The 23,127-nt window shown below is 42.7% G+C and overlaps 2 protein-coding genes and 1 pseudogene across 8 annotated transcripts; 2 read left to right on the top strand and 1 right to left on the bottom strand.

The window, feature by feature from the left end:
• The first annotated feature begins 941 nt into the window (after nt 1-941).
• LOC133891293 (uncharacterized) lies at nt 942-8,706 on the top strand. 7 transcript variants are annotated; one of them, XM_062332009.1, is made up of 6 exons: nt 943-1,069; nt 1,763-1,923; nt 2,757-2,898; nt 3,473-4,302; nt 4,400-5,474; nt 7,659-8,706. In XM_062332009.1, exons 5-6 carry the CDS (start codon nt 5,388-5,390, stop codon nt 8,310-8,312), a joined length of 741 nt encoding a protein of 246 aa, XP_062187993.1. In that variant the 5' UTR covers nt 943-1,069; nt 1,763-1,923; nt 2,757-2,898; nt 3,473-4,302; nt 4,400-5,387; the 3' UTR covers nt 8,313-8,706. The 7 variants fall into 7 exon arrangements, with proteins under 7 accessions (XP_062187987.1, XP_062187993.1, XP_062187990.1 ...); XM_062332003.1 differs by lacking the exon at nt 7,659-8,706 and having other exon boundaries at nt 942-1,069; nt 4,400-5,419; XM_062332006.1 differs by lacking the exon at nt 7,659-8,706 and having other exon boundaries at nt 948-1,069; nt 1,763-1,786; nt 4,400-5,419.
• Nucleotides 8,707-14,914: 6,208 nt separating this feature from the next.
• Nucleotides 14,915-15,642, top strand: LOC133890499 (uncharacterized; annotated as a pseudogene).
• A 2,466-nt stretch (nt 15,643-18,108) lies between these two features.
• LOC133890498 (uncharacterized) lies at nt 18,109-21,771 on the bottom strand. Its single transcript, XM_062330885.1, has 3 exons — nt 20,910-21,771; nt 20,149-20,372; nt 18,109-19,051 (listed from the first exon to the last, which is right to left on the bottom strand). The coding sequence occupies exons 1-3, from the start codon at nt 21,358-21,360 to the stop codon at nt 18,392-18,394; spliced, it is 1,335 nt and encodes a 444-aa protein (XP_062186869.1). The 5' UTR covers nt 21,361-21,771; the 3' UTR covers nt 18,109-18,391.
• Between the last annotated feature and the right edge of the window lie 1,356 nt (nt 21,772-23,127).

The raw sequence follows: 23,127 nt of genomic DNA, 5'->3' as shown, positions 1-23,127 counted from the left end.
TCGCTAGCTCATTCTTTTTCTTATTATTCAGTGCTCTGTGCTAGTATCTACTCACCTACTGATGTTGCATTTTACTACCAAAATAAGATTTTACAGAAATGTTTTAGAGTTGCCATTACCTTATCAGATAAAGACTCCAAGGATCTGATATCTTAAGATGTTCAATTTATTATACTCTTAGTTAGTAGTGGTTCAGATAATGACAACTAATTAGCTGTAATTTCTTAAAGTAATATGAAATTTCCAGCATTGCTATAGTCAAATCATGATTTAGTTTTACTTGTAAAATTTTAATATATTTAAATTATACTTTTAACAAACTTTATACTTATATATTGAATTAAAAAATTTCCAATAGACACCCTCAGCGATGAAATTTTGACTCCGTCACTAACTCTAATCATATATTTATAAAATTAACGGTTTACTAATCCTCGAGGATAGCCACGGATCCACCAAAACATCGAAAACGAATAGTGCAACAACATGGCTATTCAGTTCAGAGGCAATCGAAACGCCACGGAGAACCTGACAGTTCGTGATGGCCCACCACACCGAGGTCTTCGCCGTAGCCATCCACCCGTATTCATCGGCGGAGAGGTGTGGAGAAGTTTGTGTTTTTTTATGGTTTGCGGTGACAGTGTCCGGCGTTGAGGTGGTCTGAGAAGGAAGGTCTTTGTTTACAAATTTGCTGCCAAGTGGAGGGGAAGCTGCTTATCAAGAGTTCGCTAGTTTATTGGAACTGGCCTAAATGAGTGCACCACTGTATTTAAGAGTTAAGGAACGTGTTTTAACTTGAGTCAATAGCAGAAGACTGAGACCCTAGACCAAATAATTGAGCGGATGAACTGGGACCCAGCAACTCGAATCTTAAAGCCTCTTGGGTGGTCGATCACCAACCAGCCAACAATGGCCGTACAACACTCCCAGTAAAAATGCCCCTCCGGTTCCTGTCTCTTAGGGCTTCGGTTTTCACTGTGCGACCAGGACCGGTCCAACTTCTAGGAGGAGAGGACAACGAAGCTTGGAACGGCGGAAGCGGCGTCTGTCCCTACTCCCAAAAGCAGTGGTACGGTCCTCGGCTCCTCGCGGTTGTCTATTCCCGACCAGTTTCTTGGCATTGAGACATTCTTGTGTTTTTTTACTACAAAAATTGATATTCTTTTTGAGGGAAATTTACTGTTTTATGTGCTCTCCGTTGGGAGAATCCATCCCAGTCCATTGTTGGGTATGGATCGTGTATTTTGCTAGAAGTTGAGGTTTTTGATGATTTGTTTGGTGTTTTGGTTACCCACAAATGAAAAAGGTGGGGATTTTTGGTGCGCAGTCCAAAGGAAGCAGCTCCCGTGCGCCCCCCATGGGCCACGGCAGTGCGACTTGGGTCGGCAGCTCGTCGGGTTGTGTTGTGCGGATCTCTAAGACTCTAACGCCCGGGGCTGCGCATTCGGTTTGGTGATCTTAGACCCTGATGGGTAGAGCTCTGGCTACATCAGATCTGATGTTTGTAGGTGAATATAAATTGATTTAATTATATATTTTTAGTTTAGAATGTAAACAAGATGAACTGTATAAACACTCCGAGCTCTAGTTTCACGAATTTCTGGGCTACAGATACCTTGCTCCAAACATTCTTGGAGCTAGAGCTCTGCCAAACAATCCTTACGTTTCTTGATCAAAATTCGTTGTTTTTTACTTTCTTGCTTTGAAAGTTTTATGCTTTGCTGTGAGCTAACAAGATCTTGGTTCTGTGCATCTCTTACAGGGGTTCTGGGTTCAGGACTTTCAGGTATACAGCTTGTGAAGACTCGATCTTGAATTCTTGTTCCGATTGAAATTCTGGTAGCTGGACGCGTGGGTGCGTGACGCCCAGACTTTATGGTCCGAGAGTAATATTTGTGATTCCATAGAAGAATAATCAATTTAGTAAGTCTTCTTTGTGTTTAAGATGCATGATGCACCACTATCTATCTATGCAAAAGTAATGCTATCAGAAGTAGTTACAGTAGGCAAGCTATCGAATAAAACTCGCATATTTGGCTCCATATTTCCATTTCTGCTGTCATATTCCCAATAAAGTTTCTCTACTAGTTATTAAATGAATCTAGTTTCTATACTAACTTGGCCGGTATGCGTCGTTGATCCTCTTTTGCTGTTTGCGGTGTGTTGAGTTTGTGGTCCTTGTACAACTGTTATTTGCTTTCAATAGAAGCAGAGCTTGTTCTCCGATAAAAAAAAAGTTTTCTATGCAAATGTACAATCCTAGATCTTAGTTATACGAGTCATTCATAGTTCTATCTGTTCGATAAAGCTTCCATGATACTTCGTCCGTCCCAAAATATAGGGCGTATTAGGATTTGGAATTTTTTGAAAGTATATTTTTACCATTAATTTATTTTGCAATATATTATCAATTGCTACAAAATCAATATCGTATTAAAAGATCTATGAAATACGGATCTATTGATACAATTTTTGTACATTAAAACATGCGTATAATTTGACTAATTGTTGGTCAAAATTTACGAAGTTTGACTTTTCCAAATCCTAATACGCCCTATATGTTTGGGACGGATGGAGTATTTCAGATGCTATGAAACATCTATATTAAAGGAGCCTTGATTGTCATTTAGTTAGTGGAGACAACAGAATGACCAATTCAATCTTATTTGGCAAATTGTAGAAAATTTATGAGGATCTTACCTATGATGTAATTATATTTTGGGAAATTAAATGATATAGCATCCTTGCAATTTTAGGTCTCCTCCCAAGTTCTCATAGGTCATTCTATCTGAAGTATAATGCCTGAAGTTCACTCATATTGCGAGGAAAGAAATCAATGAGGCTTTCTTTACATTGCGCAAGGTTGCTTCTGGGAAAGACCTGAAAACATATCTTATGGTAACCTGAGTTCTACCACCTCTTTCGTTCCCCCTTGTTTTCTGTTTTAAGTAAGCTGGTGGTGTGGTCCACTTTTCCTACTGGAGCATTTTTCTTGTAGTCAATTGCAATCCTGTGGTTCATTTATATAATTGGGAGCTGCTTCAGCTTCTTGACTCTGTCTTACACTAGTAATCTCCTTGTCTACTTTCTTGCTTGCTTTCACCTTCGTTAATTGGTATTTATCTAGGTAGAATGCTTTTTTCTATGTCATTGTCAATTTTCATATCTCTACATGTTTGTGTCAGTAGCATTATGCTTTTGGTAGCACATCTTTAAATTGGCAACTAATGCGAATTTTAGTACGTGGTAATTAGCACCCCTTGCTTTATTCCTGGGTCCACCACTGTTCGCGAACCGTGTAGCGTGGATCGGAGCCACTTATTAACATTGTTCTTTTTTTAGATGGCCGATTAATTCTTTTAATACTGACTTCCCTAGAACGGTTAGCTTTTTTTTTTTCTTGTTTCACTCGTTTGTTTTTCTTTTGTGATGGCCTATTAACTTATTTAATACTGATGTTTCACATATGCAGATGGTGGCAGCAGCAGCAGCTCCTCCTCCCCCTCCGCCTCCAGGGCCTCCGCCTCAGCGTCCGCCTGATGACAAGCTCTTTTGCCCGCGGCAGGATAGCGTGGAAGTAAGTGCTCATTTTCCTTAGGTGAAGTTACTGATCTAGCTCACAAATAGTAGTTGTTTTGAACAAATGTGAAGTTAATTTTTCGATTTTTATTATATATGTGGTTCTCTCACGGGTCTAATAGTTGAATTATCACTGCACTAGACCATTTGTTTTTCTTTTTGTAGTTAATAGGACATCATGAATGGTGTTAATCATTTGTTTAGGAGCACGATGTTAATTAAGAGCATCCCGGCTTATAAAACCATCGTGCAGGATATGCCTATTTATGTGTATGACATTGCAGAAAGCGAAAGAGCTACTGTGTACAACCGAATGCTTTTTTTCATGAAGTCTAGGCAGCGAAAACTGGCGCCGTTCACAGTTGGTCCTTATGAAGTACCTGTTACTCCAATCGAAAATCCCTAGACCCGGATGAGCAGCCACTATATTATCAGGCTCATCAATGGACAGAACCCAACCTACAACGTTGACTGCATGATTAGAGATACTGACCTATATTTTGTGGCTTTTCGCCGTCGCCTGGTTCTGAGTCCAAATGAGGCACTTCTTGAGGAGAAAAGAATGCAAGGCATGGCATCCTCCAGCGAAAAGAAGAAAAACAAAACACCACAAGGCAGGGTACCAGGTTGGGGAACCTGGTACCGCTTCAGAGGCACGGATATGGAGGTGCCGGCGTTTCTTGATGCTCAGGACAGTGGGATTTCGTGTATGTATGGCCCAAAGTAAGTGATTCGTTGCCTATTTGACTTGTGCTTTTCTATTCTTTTAAATGTTCGGATGCCCTGTTTCTGGTGTTCTGATGCTCTCTGTTCTTTGTAGGGAACAAATTACACCAGGGGGCTTCACGGCTGCTGAAGATATGTTGCTTACCATGGCAACCTTCCAAGACAACCCGGTGCCAAGCCGTGACATAATGAGAGCTTGCAACAGGTTCAGTACAATGGTCTGTGAGCCGTCAAGACTCAGATCAATGTACAGGGAAATGATGATGAGGGTCTCGACAGGCATGGATCCTCACATTCTCTCGGATCTACTGTGGGAAAACATTACTAACTGGAATCAGTTGGGGAGTGAAGTGTTGTTGGGTCATCTCATCGGCTGCCTGGACTCAAATTATCAGCTGCCTGAATGGTGTGTAACGCATCATAATCTAAAGACAATGGATGATCTGGTTGGACATCATGGGGAGATTATGTTGATCAAGCATGATTTGGCTTTAATGAGAGGCATTACTGAAGACGAGATAAAAAAGCTTGTTCAGAAAGCATTTCATTGTAACAACGGTCCGGCGGACCGCCAAGATCCTGGTATTTAGTGTCTACCAGGTCCACCAAGAGTATGTTGATTCATTGGGTTCTGTGGTCTTGGTGGCAGAGAGGATTGGGGTTTATGGTATTTTGGATGACAATGGCTAGTAACATTGCCCAAATCAAGAGCACGATTTTGTGGCGAACACTCGGTTAACACACCAGGTTTCTTACCATGGTAAAAGTCACGAGAGGGGTTCTTTCAGTGGGAATGAGCAGATTTTGCAGGCTTTTGGATGGGGAAAGGGTTGCCTTTTTGGTGTACCCGCTGGTCCACCTTTGCCCCATCTTGCAACCCAGAACTCAGTAATGATGGTGATGACAGCACGAGAGATTGACTTGCTAGGAGTGCTGCCATTAGAACAATCAGCAACTCCAACTGAATTTTTCTCAGTGCCTACTGGCTTAGATGCTTTGTCTGTCTGTTTTTCCCCCAAGATTGCCTCACTTTATATTGTTTATTGCCCTTTACATTACAGTGGCCGCTTGATGTGTTCGGTATGGTTGCCATGCGCGACAACATTGACCATAATCGCAACATTATCTTCTACCGCACAAGGGATAACTGCCAAACCCTCACCAAAGAGGTTTGTAGCATTTCTTATGCGTCATTCTTTGTTTTGTTTGCCTCATTCTATGCGGCCTAAGACAGCTATTATAATTTTCTACCAACTTTCCCATGCACATGTCTGCCTTCCTGATTTTCATTATCATGCAGGCATGCGTAGAGTTAATTACCATGTTGCTTTACACACTCGTAGTGTCTCTGCGCTCATTGAATTCTGTCGATGACCACCTTTAATGAGTTTATAGTAGAGAGCCTGTTACACATAGTGATCAGATATGATTGCTTCCTAGAAATTACCATGGCTCATGTGCGCGTAGAATTGCTATGCCTTTTGCTTGCATTGGAATCATGTAGACAGACAGCTCAACCTATGTGTAAACAAGCAAGGAGAGGAACATATGACATGCATATCATAAAAACCAGTCATATGTCTATGGTTTGATCACAAAGAAATTACCATTTCTGAACACAACACAAGTCAGACTCGACTAATTACAAATTCATTCGTAAAAAAACTAATTATTAATTCAAACTAGCGGCACATGTGTTGGACTCGACTATTACTGATTTAGCACATTGACTGAAGTTATTAACCTCTTACCTCCGTAATATTGGGATGAAGGTGTTAGGAGTATAGAATCCTAGTCCCTTATGTTTTTATTAGTAGAGTCCTTTACGTATTTGTTATTAGAGTCATTTTTGTGCACTCTCTCATATACTCTATATATTGCCCCATTGGAGGCTATTATTGAATACAAGTACTATTCATAACATGGTACCAGAGACAAGGTTAGGATTTTCTCTTCTTTAGCCACCACCACCGCCGGATCTAGGCCCACCCCCCAGGGGAGCGATCTCAACTCCTGAGGGTGGCCTTGTCCTTCTGTCTGGTGCTACACATCTTCATTTTGATATCACCAACACGAGGAGGTTGCTGTTTTGTCGCTGCTGCTGCCGGATCTTCATGGGGACGTGGCTCTGCTTTTCTGTGTGCTCTGCTGTGTGCATTTCTCTGTTCACCGTGTGGAGGAGCTCTTGGGCAGCACTTTTGGCTGCACGTCTGATGGTGCGCGCTATTTTTTTATCACATGCAGTTACAAGGCTTTTGTTCTTGTCCATGTCGTGCTAGTGCTGTTGCTTGGTATTTCCTTTGCTTCCACTGTGTCCGCCAAGTCCATAATTGCTCCTTTTGAGTTCATCTATGCCGTGCGATCCCACAAATTCCTTCGTAAGACAGCTGATTTTTTTTTTTTTGTGGTTAGCCAAATTTCATCTTTGTTTGGCTAATCTTTCCTGTCATTATTGATGCAACTGTGCTATATAGGCCTTTTTGTAGCTTTAGTGACAACGTTTGTTGTCTTGCTACTCATTATTGCTTTATTTGTAATTTTTGATCTAGGGCATTCTTTTGTCATCTTGGACTTTATGTAGCTTTGGTGACGACTTCTATTTGTCATCTTGCTACTCGTCGTCACTTTGTTGCGATTCTTGACCACAAGGGCATTCTTTTGTTGTCATCGCCATGACTCTACTCATTTGCTTCGTTTTGCACCTCTTTGGCTTGATTCGACAAGTTACCAAGGATTTTCAATTGCAACACTATTGCATACGTCTTGCATTTTGTGTGTGTGTGGGGGGGGGGGGGGGGGTTGTTAGGCGTATAGAATCCTAATCCTTTACGTATTCATTAGTAGAGTTCTTTTTGTGTACTCTCATGTACTCTATATATTGCCCAATTGGGGCTATTATTGAATACAAGAACTATTCATAACAAAAGGAACAGGCTGCCTGCAATTTTTCACCTGACTCAAAGTCCCTTAGGAACTCAGAGCCCTTTACATGCCCCCCCCCCCCCCAAAACTAGTTTCATATAATGATCGCGTTGATAGTTTCTGGCGTTTCTCTTCTAAATTTGACATAAAAACATTTCAGTTTTTTTTTGCAAGGCGTTGGCAAACAAATATTCAAAATAAGACACCTTTAATGACTCTTGATTGTTTGCGCACAACAAATATCCTATTCTTTTTGTCGCTAATGCATTGAGCTAATATGTTTCACCCATCTTTTTTTGTATGCACGCTACATCATTTATGCTATGCAGTTTCCGTTTGTTATACTGTTCCGTATTGATTATGCTGCTTAATATTCACCTCTTTCGCTCCAGTTTTCCTATTTATTCATTAATAGTGTTGCTTGCATGCAGGATCCAAATTTAGTACTGGTAGGTCCCACCCGCGCTGTTGTGGTGTTCTCACCGCATCCTGTGATCATTGAGGTTGACCTTAAAGTGAAGGGCACTACTGAAACCGAGGATAAAGACTTAAGCTTCCTAGCTGTGCCGTACGCGTGCGGTGGTAAATTATATTCACGCTTGCATAATTGTGCTTACACTAGCAAGTTTAGCACACTGGAGCTTACACTTGGCTGTATTGTTTCCTCTGTGGAGGCCACAATATTTGTGAGAGTCATTCGTGGGTCATGGCCAGATGGTTTTCACGGTCAATTTGCTGCTTTTACCACTGGTACTGATGGCAAGAATACCTTTGGCAAGAATGCTGCCAGTATTGATCACGAGAAAATTGTCTTGCTTGATTCTAGAGGTGAGAAAGTGCCTGTTACTGGTGATGGCAAGATCAAGCTTTCTCGGTGTGTTGTTTCTGTTGAAATTAGGGGAGAACTGAAAGTTTCTGTCAAGGCATGGAAAGTTGATAATGTCTTGAAAAAAGAGAAGGTTTTCACACCTTTGAAAGCCGGTTTAAGCGATGATACGCTTGACATTGGCTTCTGTAAAATGGAAGTCACTGTCGCCTGGTCGCTCATTTCGGCTGAACCTGTTCTTGCTGAGTCAGTATTGTAGCTGCTGGTTCTGAAGTGGTATGTCGTGTTAAGTTATGATTCTGTTGAAGCTACTGGGGTAAGCCCAAAGTTGGCACGTGAGACATCAGAAGGTGATAATAATGTTGTGGAAGATGAATTGGTTTTGACAACTAGGAAAGTCAATAGTACCTATGGTATGCTTGATTCAGGCTTTTGTAAGATCGTGCTTGATGTGTTTATTTTGTAAGTACCTATGGTCACTCTCATGTCATCCTGCTTGATGTTATAATTATACTGTGCAGTGATATGTTATTAAAGTTTCAGAATTGATATGGTAGCTATTGCTTCTGAAGTGGTATTTTGTGATTTATGCTGATATTGGGATGTGTTTGCTGTATTAGCTGCCAATGTGACAAATATGGTTTTCTAGTCTTGATCACCTCTATTTTAGTTTGAACTGCTACCTCTTGGGACATGGTCTTGGCATGTAGTCCGCTGTGAGTTGGGGGTCCGGGACATGTTTTCTTCTTCATCTTTCCTTTCTACTGTTTTTTTAGCACTTTACAGTCATGCGCTTTAAGACTGTAGGATAAATATTTGTAATAGATTCACCGGCAAAAGGCCCGTCAAATATTTGTATGAAGACGCAAACCAGCTCTCGCGCCCTGTACCTATGTGAGAAGCCACAACGGCGTCAGAAAAACGCCGGGGGCACGCACCTAAGATCATCTTCAGCCGCTTCTCTTCGCAAGTCCAGTTTATTTTGTAAAGGATTTCTCGTTCCATTCAGTGTTTTAACATATGAGCGAAAATAAAATGTACGAGAACAGGAAGGAGAATTAGGAAAAAAAACAAAATGAACGAAATATGGTTGGAGGTTGTCTAAAAGCCGAGTGATTTACGTACCCTTTAAGTTGAAGACTTGGACTTTGAGAATTGCATCAACTGATTTGGGCCTGACCCATGTGTGTTTAGCGTGTGTGTTCAGCCTGTTGACTGTGCATCATGATGGCGTCACGGCTTATAAGCCGGGTTTTGTAATAGGAGGAGAACGGTTACAACTTGAACTCAATTACTCTATGGAATACTTCTTCCCCACGGCTCCTCCCATGTTCTCCCTCTGAATCGCTTCTCCAGTTCGTGATCGACCTCACAGGCCGAATCGGGTTGACAAGAACGTGACAATTGATATCAGAGTCGTCCGCTACCCACTCTGGCACCACCGTGGAAGCCGTCGAAGTTGGAGGCGTAGATGCCAACCACGATGGATGGGTTGGCAAAGTATCGAGCTGATGATCCATCAGACCTTGGATAAACTCAGCGGCATTGAGGCGTGGCGTTCGACGACCGAAGAGTCCCTGGGTACGCTGTTGTTGAGGATCAAGAAAGTGTCTGCTCGAATCCAGACGTTGGAGTCGCTACCTCGAGCGTCTTCAACGCTGACAATTCCAGTCGAGGTGACTCTGTTGAAGGTGGCATGCCCACTTGGGTCGACCTTAGACTGGTCCCACGAGCACCGCGTCGAAACATTGAACCAGGATGATGGCTTTGGGATCCTTGAGACCCCGCGGCCACTCCTGGTCATAGGTGTGTATAACTCTACACATCTCAAGTGGATCAGGATGTGAGGAACCGAACCGACCAAATTGAATTCTAATTAATCATTAAGTCGATCATTTACACAATCACGACTACAATGATTAATCAGAATGCAATCCCGATAGTCCTGATATGTGTTTTGTGTCCAAGATCATAACACACACCTTTCTAACATATATCGTCACAACAAAATTTAATAAAGAGCAAGTAATAAAATTATATTATAAGTCTTTAAGTAGTTGCCGCCCCTCACTGTGCGCGCCGCCGCCATCCGGGATGGAGGCCACGCCGCTAGAGAGCCAGCAGCCGTGTATGTGGTGGTCGTCGTGGACCACCTTTGCGCCACCATGGTGTGCGGCCATGGGCGTGCGGCGCTGAAGTGGGCGCGTCCCCGCGTCACTTTGAACGCTACCGCCAGAGATGGTGCGGCTGCCAAGGACTGCCATGAAGCCTCGCCGGAGCCACGTCGCCATGAAGTAGTAGCGTCCGACAGGGAGGAGGGTGGGCGCCGACGGAGGAGAGGTGTGGCCGGAGGGTGGGTGTACCACCCTAGCGATACCGGCCGCCTAGGGCCGGATCTACACCACTGCTGGCCGCCACCTTGAGGGTGGGCTCTGCCGCCGACCTATCGCTCGACGAGCTATCGTGGTAGGCCGGATCTATGCAGTGCGGCCAGCCTCCTGAGGGAGACATGTCGACGCTTGCCGCGCCACTACTGGCCATTACTCTGGACGCCGCCTGGAGGGCGGACACCGCCGGAAAGAAATCGGCCTCCATTGTCGCCCAGGGGTTGGTACGCAGCCAATTGTCACTGCCCGAAGGGCATGAAGAAGACGCGCTAGGTCGGTGGGTCGACCGTCACCATCGCCTTAGAGGTGTGACGCCGCTGACCGAGGGCTACACGGTCAGCTTGTTGCCGCCTTGGAGAGGTGGCACCCACTCCTATCTTGGTCGGTCACTGTCATCGATGTGCGATGAGCTATGAGGGCCACAAGAAGATGCACGTCGATGATGGTGGATATGATGTCCAGTACGGCGTGGATGACGACGATGGTGTCGCTGGCCGTTGCGAGGTCGGGGAGGAAGGAGACGAAGGATGGCGACCTCCAGGGACCTTGGTTTGGTAAGGACGTCCCCCACAGTGTTGCGTTGATCATTTGTCGAATGGAAGGACATCATGATTGTGCTTACCGATGTGTACGACCTACGAGCGTAGCGTAGTCGCTGCCGACCTTGTTGATGGCGCGGTAGTTGTTGGAACCATTGACTGCCTTTCGTTGATGTTCCAGCCAATTAGCATCTTCTCTGTTTATGGAGGAACGCCGTCGTGTAGAGCGAGATGCATCTGTGCTTTGCTGTTCTTCCTTGCTTCTGTGCAGAGGCCTTCGTGCCTTTGGTTCTTGCATCTGTTGTAGTGATTGCTCAATAGAGAACAAGCGTGCGTGATAACGTATTGTAGTGTAGATTGCAATAAACAGTAGATAGAGAACAAAGAGTAGAGAGAATGATTGGTTGTATTGATTCCTGGGATATTTACATATTTATACATAATAAAAATACATATCTATTAGGAAGGTATTCTTTCCTAATAGATACTACTCTTAGTAATTGAGTGTCTTCCCAATAGATACTATTTTTAGTAATTGATCGTATAGTTGTATTAAAAAGTGTATTCATAACAGTAGCAACAACTGGGTACCCTCAGAAGTCAGAAAGAAGTAGCAACAAGTAATACCTTACATATTCCCAGGATTAGCATCTTATGATTCCAAAGAGAAAGGAAGAATCAGTAGCATCTTTGGTTATGATTGCTTTGCCATAAGAAGTATTAAAAAAACGTTTTAAGTAGACCTGATCCACAGAATAATGCCTAACGTTGGGCTACCCCGATTTGACAGGCACCGATTGCAATGCATATGCGTTTCTAAACTCTAGCCGGCTGTGCAAGTGACGTGATGCTGAGATAGCGACCCAACTCAACGATTATTTTCTGGGAAAACTGCAAACCCCCTCCCCCCACCTCAAAAGTCACTTGGATTTTGACTTTCTCCCCTAAAAATTGTTTTGTTGCAAAAACTCCCCCAAAAGTTTAACTTTGTTGCAAAAAACCCCCTAAAAATTCAAAAAAATAAAAAATTTATTAAAAAAATTCTAAAAAAACTAGAGACAATTCTAAGACCTTCTGTGAAATTTGTTTTCAAAAATAATATCATTTGCATCATATTTCATGGAGAGGAAGTTTAGAAAAAAAAAGAAAAATGTGCAGCTCATTTATTAACTCATGTTATTTTAACTTTTTCATGTCTACCATTATTTTTCCTACACAAATAATTGTTTAAGTAAACTAATAAAAGTGGTTTCACTAATTTTGGGTGTGTTATGGATTAGTTATGAATTAATCTATCTGCAACATATTTACTCAATCCTGCACTTTACAATAACTATTTCAAGATTTCATGTATTTTTACAAGATAGAGGATCATGTAAGAAGACTAAAAAAATTTTGTTTCAAGATTTTTGGATTAGTAAATAATTAACTATGCATTTAACTCGAATTAATAAATGAGTTGCACGTTTTTCTTTTTTTTTCAAACCTACTATCCATGAAATATGATGCAAAGGATATTATTTTTGAAAACAAATTTCACAAAAGGTCTTATAATTGTCTCTAGTTTTTTTAAAAAAAAATTGTGATTTTTTTTTTAATTTTTTTGAATTTTTGGGGGTGTTTTTGCAACAAAATCAAACATTTAGGGGGTTTTTTTGCAACAAAACAATTTTTGGGGGGAAAGTCAAAATCCAAGTGACTTTTGGGGGGTTTTTTGCATTTATCCCTTATTTTCTCTCCAAAATCGAGTGCCTTTTGACGCTCCAAACCCAAACCCATGCATGATTGGACAGGGACAGTCTTTCACCCTGCATCTCAGAGATCAGATCGAGCCTGGCCGGCCAAGCTCCAGGCTTGTTGCTGGCGTCGGTGGTGGCGGTGTGGGGACTGCTCTTCCTCCGGATGCCGGATGGTGAAGGACAGGGTGGAGCTGTGCACAATTGTGCATGCAAGTCATAAGGTTCTGTTTGTTTGCTCTTGACTGTAGATTTTAGATTGTAGATTTTAGATTGTAGATTCTACAAATAAACAATCAGATTTTAAAAATAAATTCTATAAATATATATCTAAATTATAACACAATTCACAATCTATTTAAGGTGAGCTTCTACAATACATGATACAGAAAAACAAACATAGCCTAAAGGGTACGTAAATCGTTCGGCTTTTAGGTGTCACACATAGGTACAGGTCGCGAGAGTTGTTCGCGTCTTCGTACAAATATTTGTCGGGCTTTTTCCTGATGGATCTATTACAAAAATTTGTTGGGCTTTTTGCTGATGAATCTATTACAAATATTTATCGTAAAAGTATCTGTCGTACACGTATTAAAGCGCATGACTGAGAAGCAGAGTTAAAAAACCTTCGGTAACCGCCCAAAAATCGCGGTTACCGACCTTCTCAGTCCGGTCCGGTTTCAGAAACCGAACGGTAACCGAAATTTGAATTCAAAAAAATCAAAAAAATCAAAAAAAATCAAAAAAAATCTTTTAAAAAAACTAGACACAATTCTAAGACCTTCTGTGACAAAAATTTCAAAAATAATTTCGTTTGCATCATATTCTATAGGGAGAAAGTTTGAAAAAAAATGAAAAAAATTGAAGCGTGCGGCTCAGTTATTAACTCACGTTAAGGAAAAGTGTAACATGCAAACACATATTTTTCTTGTATAAAACATATTTTAAGAGAATCTTTAAAATTGATTTCACTTTATTTAGAGTTTTATTAAATTCTCTATGATTTTTACCAAGTTCACAAGCATGAATATGTTAAGAAACAGCACTGTAATTAACTTTTTCATGTCTACTATTATTTTTTCTACATAAATCATAGTATAAATAAGCTAATGAAAGTGGTTTCACTAATTTTTGAGGTGTGATGGGTCAGTTATGAATTAATCTAGTCGCAACACATTTACACAATCATGCATGTTACAATAACTAGTTCATGAGTTTATGTATTTTTAAAAGATATAGGATCATGTAAGAAGACTAACAAAATTAGTTTCATGATTTTTGGATTAGCAAAGAGTAAACTATACATTTAACTTGGTTTAACAAATAAAATTTCTCATAGAAAATTTTAAATTTTTTATGAGTATAAATACTTTTATCATGTAGATCATGTTACAAGGAAGCCAACAAAATTTGTTTCACTTAATTTGAAGTTCAGATGAATTAGTTATTGATTTTACAAGATTGAGCCCTTTTTTAGATTTTTTTGTTGAACTGCGCTGAAATTCGATAAAACCGCTCGATAAATTGAGAAAACCGAGCGGTTACCGACCCAAACCGCTCGGTAACCGACCAAATCAAAAATGCGAGAAAATCGCTCGGTAACCGACCAAAACCAAGCGGTTACCGAGAGGGCAAAAACACGATTTTTTTCGCAAAAATTCAAATCTTGCCGAATGAATTTTCTCCGAATTTTTTTGAATTTTTGACCGGTAACCGCGGTTACCGCGATATTTCGGTTACCATCGGAGCTCGGTAACCGAGCTCCGGTCGGTAACGTGAAACTTGCTGAGAAGTGCTTAAAAAAACAGTAGAAAGGAAAGATGAAGAAGAAAACATGTCCCTGACTCCCAGCTAAGTCACAGCAGGCTACATGCCAAGACCATGCCCCAAGAGGTAGCAGTTCAAACCTACTCTCATGATACTGTTGGGTCCGGCACGCCCATACTAAAACAGAGGTGATTTAAGACTAGAAAACCAGATTTGTCACATTGGCAGCTAATACAGCAAACACATCCCAATATCAGCATAAATTACAAAATACCACTTCAGAAACAATAGCTACCATATCAATTCTGAAACTTTAATAACATATCACTAGAACTCCGCCTATGTTGTCTTGACATAGCCGGTCCCAAGCCCGGGTAAAGGAGGAGGGTTGTGATAGGCTTGGCGAGATAACATAAAAACTCAGCCACTCTTATGGAGATGAAATCCGAAAGAAAATCGTTGGGGCGTAACCCTCTTAGCGACGCGCCACATTGGAACCCGGATGTGGTGTTAAATGAGCAAGGGCCGGGCCGTCACTCCCTTGGTGGCGCGCCGTATCTTGATTTGGATACGGTGATAAGTGGGCAAGGATCGGGTCGTCGCATCCTTAGTGGCGCGCTACATCGGCGCCCGGGTGTAGTGAAAAATGAGCAAGGGTCTTCGCATTTGACTCGACGAGTGTGAAGGGTAAGGAAGCTAGCCGAGCCAAGTAGGATCCGCTTAGGTAGCTGGAACGTAGGGTCCCTGACGGGTAAGCTACGGGAGTTAGTTGATACAGCGGTGAGGAGACGGGTTAATATCCTATGCGTCCAAGAAACCAAATGGAAAGGACAGAAGGCGAAGGAGGTGGAGGATACCGGCTTCAAGCTGTGGTACACGGGGACAACTACAAATAAAAATGGAGTAGGCATCTTGATTGACAAGAGCCTCAAGTATGGAGTGGTAGACGTCAAGAGGCAAGGGGACCGGATTATCCTAGTCAAGCTGGTCGTTGGGGACTTAGTTCTCAATGTTATCAGCGCGTATGCCCCTCAAGTAGGCCACAATGAGAGCACCAAGAGGGAGTTCTGGGAAGGCCTGGAGGACATGGTTAGGAGTGTACCTATTGGCGAGAAGCTCTTCATAGGAGGAGACCTCAATGGCCACGTGGGTACATCTAACACAGGTTTCGAGGGGGTGCATGGGGCTTTGGTTATGGAAGCAGGAATCAAGAAGGAGAGGATGTCTTAAGCTTTGCTCTAGCCTACGACATGATCGTAGCTAACACCCTCTTTAAAAAAAGGGAATCCCATCTAGTGACCTTTAGTAGTGGCCAACACTCTAGCCAGATCGATTTCGTCCTCTCGAGAAGAGAAGACAGGCATGCTTGCCTAGATTGTAAGGTGATATCTGGAGAGAGTGTTGTCCCTCAACATAAGCTTTTGGTGGCTGACTTCCGCTTCCGGATACGTGTCCAGCGGAATAAGCGCGCTAAAGTCGCTAGAACGAAGTGGTGGAAGCTCAGGGGGGAAGCGGCTCAAGCTTTCAAGGAGAGGGTAATTAAGGAGGGCTCTTGGGAGGAAGGAGGTGATGCAAACAATATGTGGATAAAGATGGCGACTTGCATTCGGAAGGTGGCTTCCGAGGAGTTTGGGGTGACGAGGGGAGGTAGAAGCGAAGCGAAAGATACCTGGTGGTGGAACGAGGATGTCCAGAAGGCTATCAAGGAGAAGAAAGAATGTTTCAAACGCCTACACTTGGACAGGAGTGTTGACAACATAGAGAAGTACAAGGTGGCGAAGAAGACCGCAAAGCGAGCAGTGAGTGAAGCAAGAGGTCGGGCGTATGAGGACCTCTACCAGCGGTTAAACACGAAGGAAGGGGAAAGGGACATCTATAAGATGGCCAAGATCCGTGAGAGGAAGACGAGGGATGTCAACCAAGTCAAATGCATCAAGGATGGGACAGATCGACTTCTGGTAAAGGAAGATGAGATTAAGAATAGATGGCGAGAATACTTCGACCAGCTGTTCAATGGAGGAGGTGAGAGCTCTTCCATTGAGCTAGACGACTCCTTTGATGATGCCAACAGGCGTTTTGTACGAAGGATTCAGGAGTCTGAGGTCAAGGAGGCTTTAAAAAGGATGAAAGGAGGCAAGGCAATGGGCCCTGATGGTATCCCTATTGAGGTGTGGAGATGCCTTGGAGACATAGCAATTGTATGGCTAACTAAGCTTTTCAACCTCATTTTTTGGGCAAACAAGATGCCCGAAGAATGGAGGCGGAGTATATTAGTACCAATCTTCAAGAATAAGGGGGATATTCAAAGTTGTACTAATTACCGTGGGATTAAGCTGATGAGCCATACGATGAAGCTATGGGAGAGAGTCATTGAACACCGCTTACGAAGAATGACAAGCGTGACCAAAAATCAGTTTGGTTTCATGCCTAGGAGGTCGACCATGGAAGCTATCTTCTTGGTACGACAACTTATGGAGAGATACAGGGAGCAAAAGAAGGACTTGCATATGGTGTTCATTGACTTAGAGAAGGCCTACGATAAGATACCGCGGAATGTTATGTGGTGGGCCTTGGAGAAGCACAAAGTCCCAACAAAGTATATTACGCTTATCAAGGATATGTACGATAATGTTGTGATAAGTGTTCGGACAAGCGATGGTGACACCAATGATTTTCCAATTAGAATAGGACTGCACCAAGGGTCAGCTTTGAGCCCTTATCTTTTTGCTTTGGTGATGGATGAGGTCACAAGGGATATACAAGGTGATATCCCATGGTGTATGCTCTTTGCAGACGATGTGGTGCTAGTCGACGATAGTCGGACGGGGGTAAATGGAAAGTTGGAGCTGTGGAGACAGACCTTGGAGTCGAAGGGTTTTAGGCTTAGTAGAACTAAAACTGAGTACATGAGGTGCGATTTTAGTACTACTAGGCACGAGGAGGATGAGGTTTGCCTTGACGGGCAGGTGATACCTCAGAAAGATGCCGTTCGATATTTGGGGTCGATGCTGCAGAAGGATGGTGAAATCGATGAAGATGTGAGCCATCGAATCAAAGCCGAATGGATGAAGTGGCACCAAGCTTCCAACGTCCTCTGCAACAAGAGAGTACCACAGAAGCTAAAAGGCAGGTTCTATAGGACGGCAATTAGACCTGCGATGTTGTATGGCGCAGAATGTTGGCCAACTAAAAGGTGACATGTCCAACAGTTGAGTGTAGCAGAGATGCGCATGCTGAGATGGATGTGTGGCCACACAAGAAAGGATCGGGTTCGGAATGATGACATACGTGATAGAGTTGGTGTAGCATCAATTGAAGAGAAGCTTGTCCAACATCGTTTGAGATGATTTGGGCATATACAATGCAGGCCCTCAGAAGCGCCTGTACATAGCGGAAGAATAAAGCGTGCGGATAATGTCAAGAGAGGTCGAGGTAGACCAAACTTGACATGGGAGAAATCTGTAAAGAGGGATCTGAAAGACTAGAATATCACCAAAGAACTAGCCATGGATAGGGATGCGTGAAAGTTAGCTATCCAAGTGCCAGAGCCATGACTAGACTTGCAAGATCTTATAGGTTTCATCTCTAGCTTACCCTAACTTGTTTGGGACTGAAAGGCTTTGTTGTTGTTGTTGTTGTAATAACATATCACTAGGCAGTATAATTATAACGTCAAGCAGGATGACATTGAAGGAATGACCATATGTACTTACAAAATAACCACATCAAGCATGATCTTACAAAAGCCTGCTTCAAGCATACCATAGGTACTATTGGCTTTCCTACGTGTGAAAGCCAATTCATCATCCAAAACATTGTTATCACCTTCCGATGTCTCACATTCCAACTTTTGGCTTTCCCGTAGTTTCAACAGAATCATAACTTGACATACCACTTCAGAACCAACAGCTACAATACTGACTCAGCAAGAACAGGATCAGCCGAAATGAGCGACCAGGCGACATTGACTTCCATTTTACAGAAGCCAATGTCAAGCGTATCATCGCTTAAACCGGCTTTCAAAGGTGTGAAAACCTTCTCTTTTTTCACAACGTTGTTATCAACTTTCCATGCCTTGACAGAAACTTTCAGCTCCCCCCTAATTTCAACAGAAACAACACACCGTGAAAGCTTGATCTTGCCATCACCAGTAACAGGCACTTTCTCACCTCTAGAATCAAGCAAGACAATTTTCTCGTGATCAATACTGGGGGCATTCTTGTCACAGAAGGTTTTTGTGCCATGTGCACCAGTGGTAAAGGCGGCAAACTGACCGCGAAAACCATCTGGCCATGACCCACGAATGACTCTCACAAATATTGTGGCCTCCACAGAGGAAACAATACAGCCAAGTGTAAACTCCAGTGTGCCAAGCTTGCTAGTGTAAGCACAATTATGCAGGCGTGAATAAAATTGATAACCACATATGAATGGCACAGCTAGAAAGCTTAAGTCTTTATCTTCGGATTCAGTAGTGCCCTTCACTTTAAGGTCAACCTCGATGATCACAGGATGCGGCGACAACACCACAACAGCGCGGGTGGGTCCTACAAGTACTAAATTTGGATCCTGCATGCAAGCAACACCATTAAATGAATAATTAGGGAAACTGGAGCGATAGAGGTAAATATTAAGCAGCATAATCAATATGAAACAGTATAACAAACGGAAACTGCATAGCATAAATGATGTAGCATGCTTATCACGAAAAGATGGGAGAAACATATTAGCTCAATGCATTAGCGACAAAAAGAATAGGATATTTGTTCTGCGTAAGCAATCAAGAGTCATTACAGGTGTCTTATTTTTAATATTTGTATGCCAAAAAGCTGAAACGTTTTTTGGGTCCGAATTCAGAAGAGAAAAAAACCAGAAACTATCAAGCGCAATCATTACATGACACTAGTTTAAAACAGACCGAGGGACAAAATGGAATAAGAGTTCTACCAATGCATTGTTGTTCTTGTGGTGGTGGTAGTGGGTGGGTGGGGGGCATGTAAAGGGCCCATAGTATCTAAGGGCACAATCTGAATCAGGTGAAAAATTGCAGGCATTCTCCCCAAGGTTGCCGCCTATACCTGGCAACGTGCTTCTGTTCCTTTATCCCAATATTACAGATGTAAGAGGTTAAGAACTTCAGCCAATGTGCTAAATCAGTAATAGTAGTGTCCAACACATGTGTGCTAGTTTGAATGAATTTGTAATTAGTCGAGTCCGACTTGTGTTAGGCTAGGAAATGGTAATTTCTCTGTGATCAAACCATAGACATATGACTCATTTTTATGATATGCATGTCATATGTTCTTCTCCTTGCTTGTTTACACATAGGTTGAGCTGACTGTCTACATGATTCTAATGCAAGCAAAAGGCATGGCAATTCTACGCGCACATGAGCCATGGTAATTTCTAGGAAGCAATCATATCTGATCACCGTGTGTAACAGGCTCTCTTCTATGAACTCCTCAAAGGTGGTCATCGACAGAATTCAATGGCTACGTGTGTGTAAAGCCACATGGTAATTAACTCTACGCATGCCTGCATGATAATGAAAATCAGGAAGGCAGACATGTGCATGGGAAAGTTGGTAGAAAATTATAATAGTTGTCTTAGGCCGCATAGAATGAGGCAAACAAAACAAAGAATGACGCATAAGAAATGCTACAAACCTCTTTGGTGAGGGTTTGGCAGTTATCCCTTGTGCGGTAGAAGATAATGTTGCGATTATGGTCAATGTTGTCGCGCATGGCAACCATACCGAACACATCAAGCGGCCACTGTAAGCCCCCTCTTGTCGCTGCAACCTTGGCCGAAAAAATCTGGAGAGTCTCCAAGGGATAGGCCCTGTATTGTGGTGCAGGCTTATATGTGAAACGCATGGGGAGGATCCTTGCTGCACGTAGTTGCAAAAGGATTCAAATGAGCTAAGATCGAGTCCAACTGCAGCAGAAGTAACAACAGCAGCAGCAGCAGCAGTGACAATAAATAGCATGTCCAGGGATTGCATCTCAGATATTGTAGTTTACTAGTAAAGTGTCTAACAAACATCAAAATAAAAACAAACACATAATAAAGTAGCAATATTATGCTCTATCATCGATGGAGAAAACAAGACCTGGATAGTACTAGGAAGTTCTTTGGGCTAAATGCCCACCTGATTTGCATGCAACTAGGTTGGAGCCCAGGTGGGTGGCCGCCTCCTCGATGGAAGGCTCTGCCAACCGAGCTAAGCTCCGATCACGATAGTACTAGGAAGTATCAAAAACCGAGCTAAACAATCTAGAAGATTGTTTGATAGTACAAGGAAGTATCTTCTAGATTGCTTATTTCAAGCGACCGAAAGCCACAATCTTCTAGATTGCTTAGTTTGAAGCGACGCAAAGCTAGCCCTAGTTACAGTACCGATGGAGATAATCAGTGGAAAACTCACTGGTGTCCTCAAATGAACCGTAGCCTCTGGACCATACATAATTCCAGTCACGGCGAAATTCGCTAGCCAGCCAGGCTTCATAGTCCCCCCCAGTAATCTCCAGATCCGCTTTCTCCCGCTCCTGCCTCCTCATCTCCCATTCCTCCATCGATTCTTCCCTCTTCACTTCAGGGATGGTCGTCGTTTCCTCAGTCTCCTCAAAGTTTGCCTTCCATGCGGCCCATTCATCATCTTCCCAATCCCTTCCGAAGGTGGCTTTTACCAGAGTCTCGGAACTGTTGGTAGTCTTCTTCTCGAGCCCCTCCTTCGCCAAAACCTTCTGTGTCTCCAGAGAATGCAAGACCTCTTTCTCCACTTCCATCCACCCCATGGATGCCGCCCCCTTCGCTTCGTCATCCTCCGCCATCATCCTCTTCCTCCCCAACGCCTTCCGCGTCGCTACCGTCTCCATCTCGAACGGGCAGTAGGGCGGCGGCGGTAGGGCTTCGGCCACACAAGCAACTTGATCTCCCCCACCTCAATTGATCTCTCCCCTATATATATGCGGGGATTCAGGATAGCCACCGAAGAAATCGACTCGTAATCGGTTGAGATTCGATCAAATCCGGCGACGAGTGCTTATCCAAACGACTCGGGGAAGATTTGAATCAGGGGGTGCTGGAGAAAGAAGAGCGGCCAACCGCCTGGTCCACCGAGCAGAGAGAGGAGACGGGGGAAGATATGGCGGCGGCGGTGGCCAGGACTCCCAGTCCTCGGTGAGGCCGGTGCAGCCAAGAGATAAAGGGGATCCCCGCTCGTGTGATTCGGAGAAGAGAGAAAAAAGGGGGAAGATGGCGGGCAGAGGAGAAAGGGAGAAGAGACGTGGTCCAGCTCGGGCTTCCCCGGCCCCAAGGGAGGAAAGAAGAGGGAAAAAATGGTTACGGCCCAGAGAGAGAAGAGAGACGCACTGGGCCGAAGGAGAAGTAAATCACTGCAACTGAGGAACGATCTTGGAGTGAGATAGGCTCTGTTTGGATCCCATTTACTTTCGATATTCAATGCTTTTATACTCGATTTATGATAGATTTTGTGCGGTATTCTATAGCTATTTTGCGAAATTGATGTGGGTTTGTGATGTAAAACTAGCGGTAGTTGTATTTTGATTTGTTAGGGTTAGGTATTATTGACGAATTTGGAGGTAAATTTGTATGTATGAGCAGGCAGGAAGCATAAAGTTAGAAGGGAGATCCCAGTGTAATTGTTTTGTAGGTCGTAATTGCATATGAATTTTTTGAATTGAGTTACTACTGCTAGCTGTTGTTGATGTATGTGATCTGTTTGAGTCATGATGAATTATAACTCTAGTTGCAACATGCTATGTGATGATTGGTATTTTAACATGTGATTCATTTTTACTCTTGCTGTTATTTTGTTTTGCATGTATGTATTAATTTGATATATTATCTTGTGTATTAACCTAACCAATTACTAGATTTGTTGTTGTTACTGGGTTGGTGATTATGATATGGTAACTGATATGGGATATATGTAGTAATCGGTGTGTTATCAGTGTAGGTACTATGGTAGCTCTCATAATTTTTGTGAAACTACTAGCTGATTATCGTGACATGGTTACTTATATTTCACTCAGGTAGTAATTGATATGATGTATGTGTAGTAACTAAGGTGGATACTATTGTAATATGTATGCGTGGTAATTTTTTTGTAGGAACTGATTTAACTCTTGATAGCATCTTATCAGCTAGAACGCATTATCGTAATGTGCATGCCCCCACGATGGTAATCGAAGTAGTCATGCAATGGTAACTCCCAGTACTACGTATACCAGTTATAATCCTACAAATTATGTTGCAACTGAAACATGAATGAATAAATAGAACCAGTAATCCATAAATTATGATCGTAGTAACTAACACAATACTTTTGTCACAACAGTGTATAACTTACAATCTAACTTTTTTCACTGAGATCCTAACCGTCTTGGCTTTTGGATTTCGTCATATGACATTTCATCTTCTTCCTCGTTCTCACTAGCATTTTCAAAGTCATCTTCGAGCTCTCGATTTACTCTTGGCCTTCCTCGCTTTCTTCTGCCACGACGAGCTTTGCCTTCCCGGCCAATGCTACAATTATCTTCTTCCTCATTCTCACTAGCATATTCAAACTCATCTCCGAGCTCTCAGTTTACTAGCATATTCAAACTCATCTCCGAGCTCTC

The sequence above is a fragment of the Phragmites australis genome, chromosome 14 (genome assembly GCF_958298935.1).
Source record: "Phragmites australis chromosome 14, lpPhrAust1.1, whole genome shotgun sequence".
NCBI lineage: Eukaryota > Viridiplantae > Streptophyta > Magnoliopsida > Poales > Poaceae > Phragmites > Phragmites australis.
This window is presented reverse-complemented; position numbering and strand designations above follow the sequence as displayed.

Excerpts from the sequence above, each read along its gene's own strand:
- LOC133891293 (XM_062332003.1), top strand. The coding sequence starts at position 3,992 with ATGAGCAGCCACTATATTATCAGGCTCATCAATGGACAGAACCCAACC. Across the intron at positions 4,303-4,399 it reads TCGTGTATGTATGGCCCAAA|GGAACAAATTACACCAGGGG; the intron begins GTAAGTGATTCG and ends TGTTCTTTGTAG.
- LOC133890498 (XM_062330885.1), bottom strand. The coding sequence starts at position 21,360 with ATGGAGACGGTAGCGACGCGGAAGGCGTTGGGGAGGAAGAGGATGATG. Across the intron at positions 20,373-20,909 it reads CGGTTCATTTGAGGACACCA|CAAGGATCCTCCCCATGCGT; the intron begins GTGAGTTTTCCA and ends AACTACGTGCAG. Across the intron at positions 19,052-20,148 it reads GCCAAACCCTCACCAAAGAG|GATCCAAATTTAGTACTTGT; the intron begins GTTTGTAGCATT and ends GCTTGCATGCAG.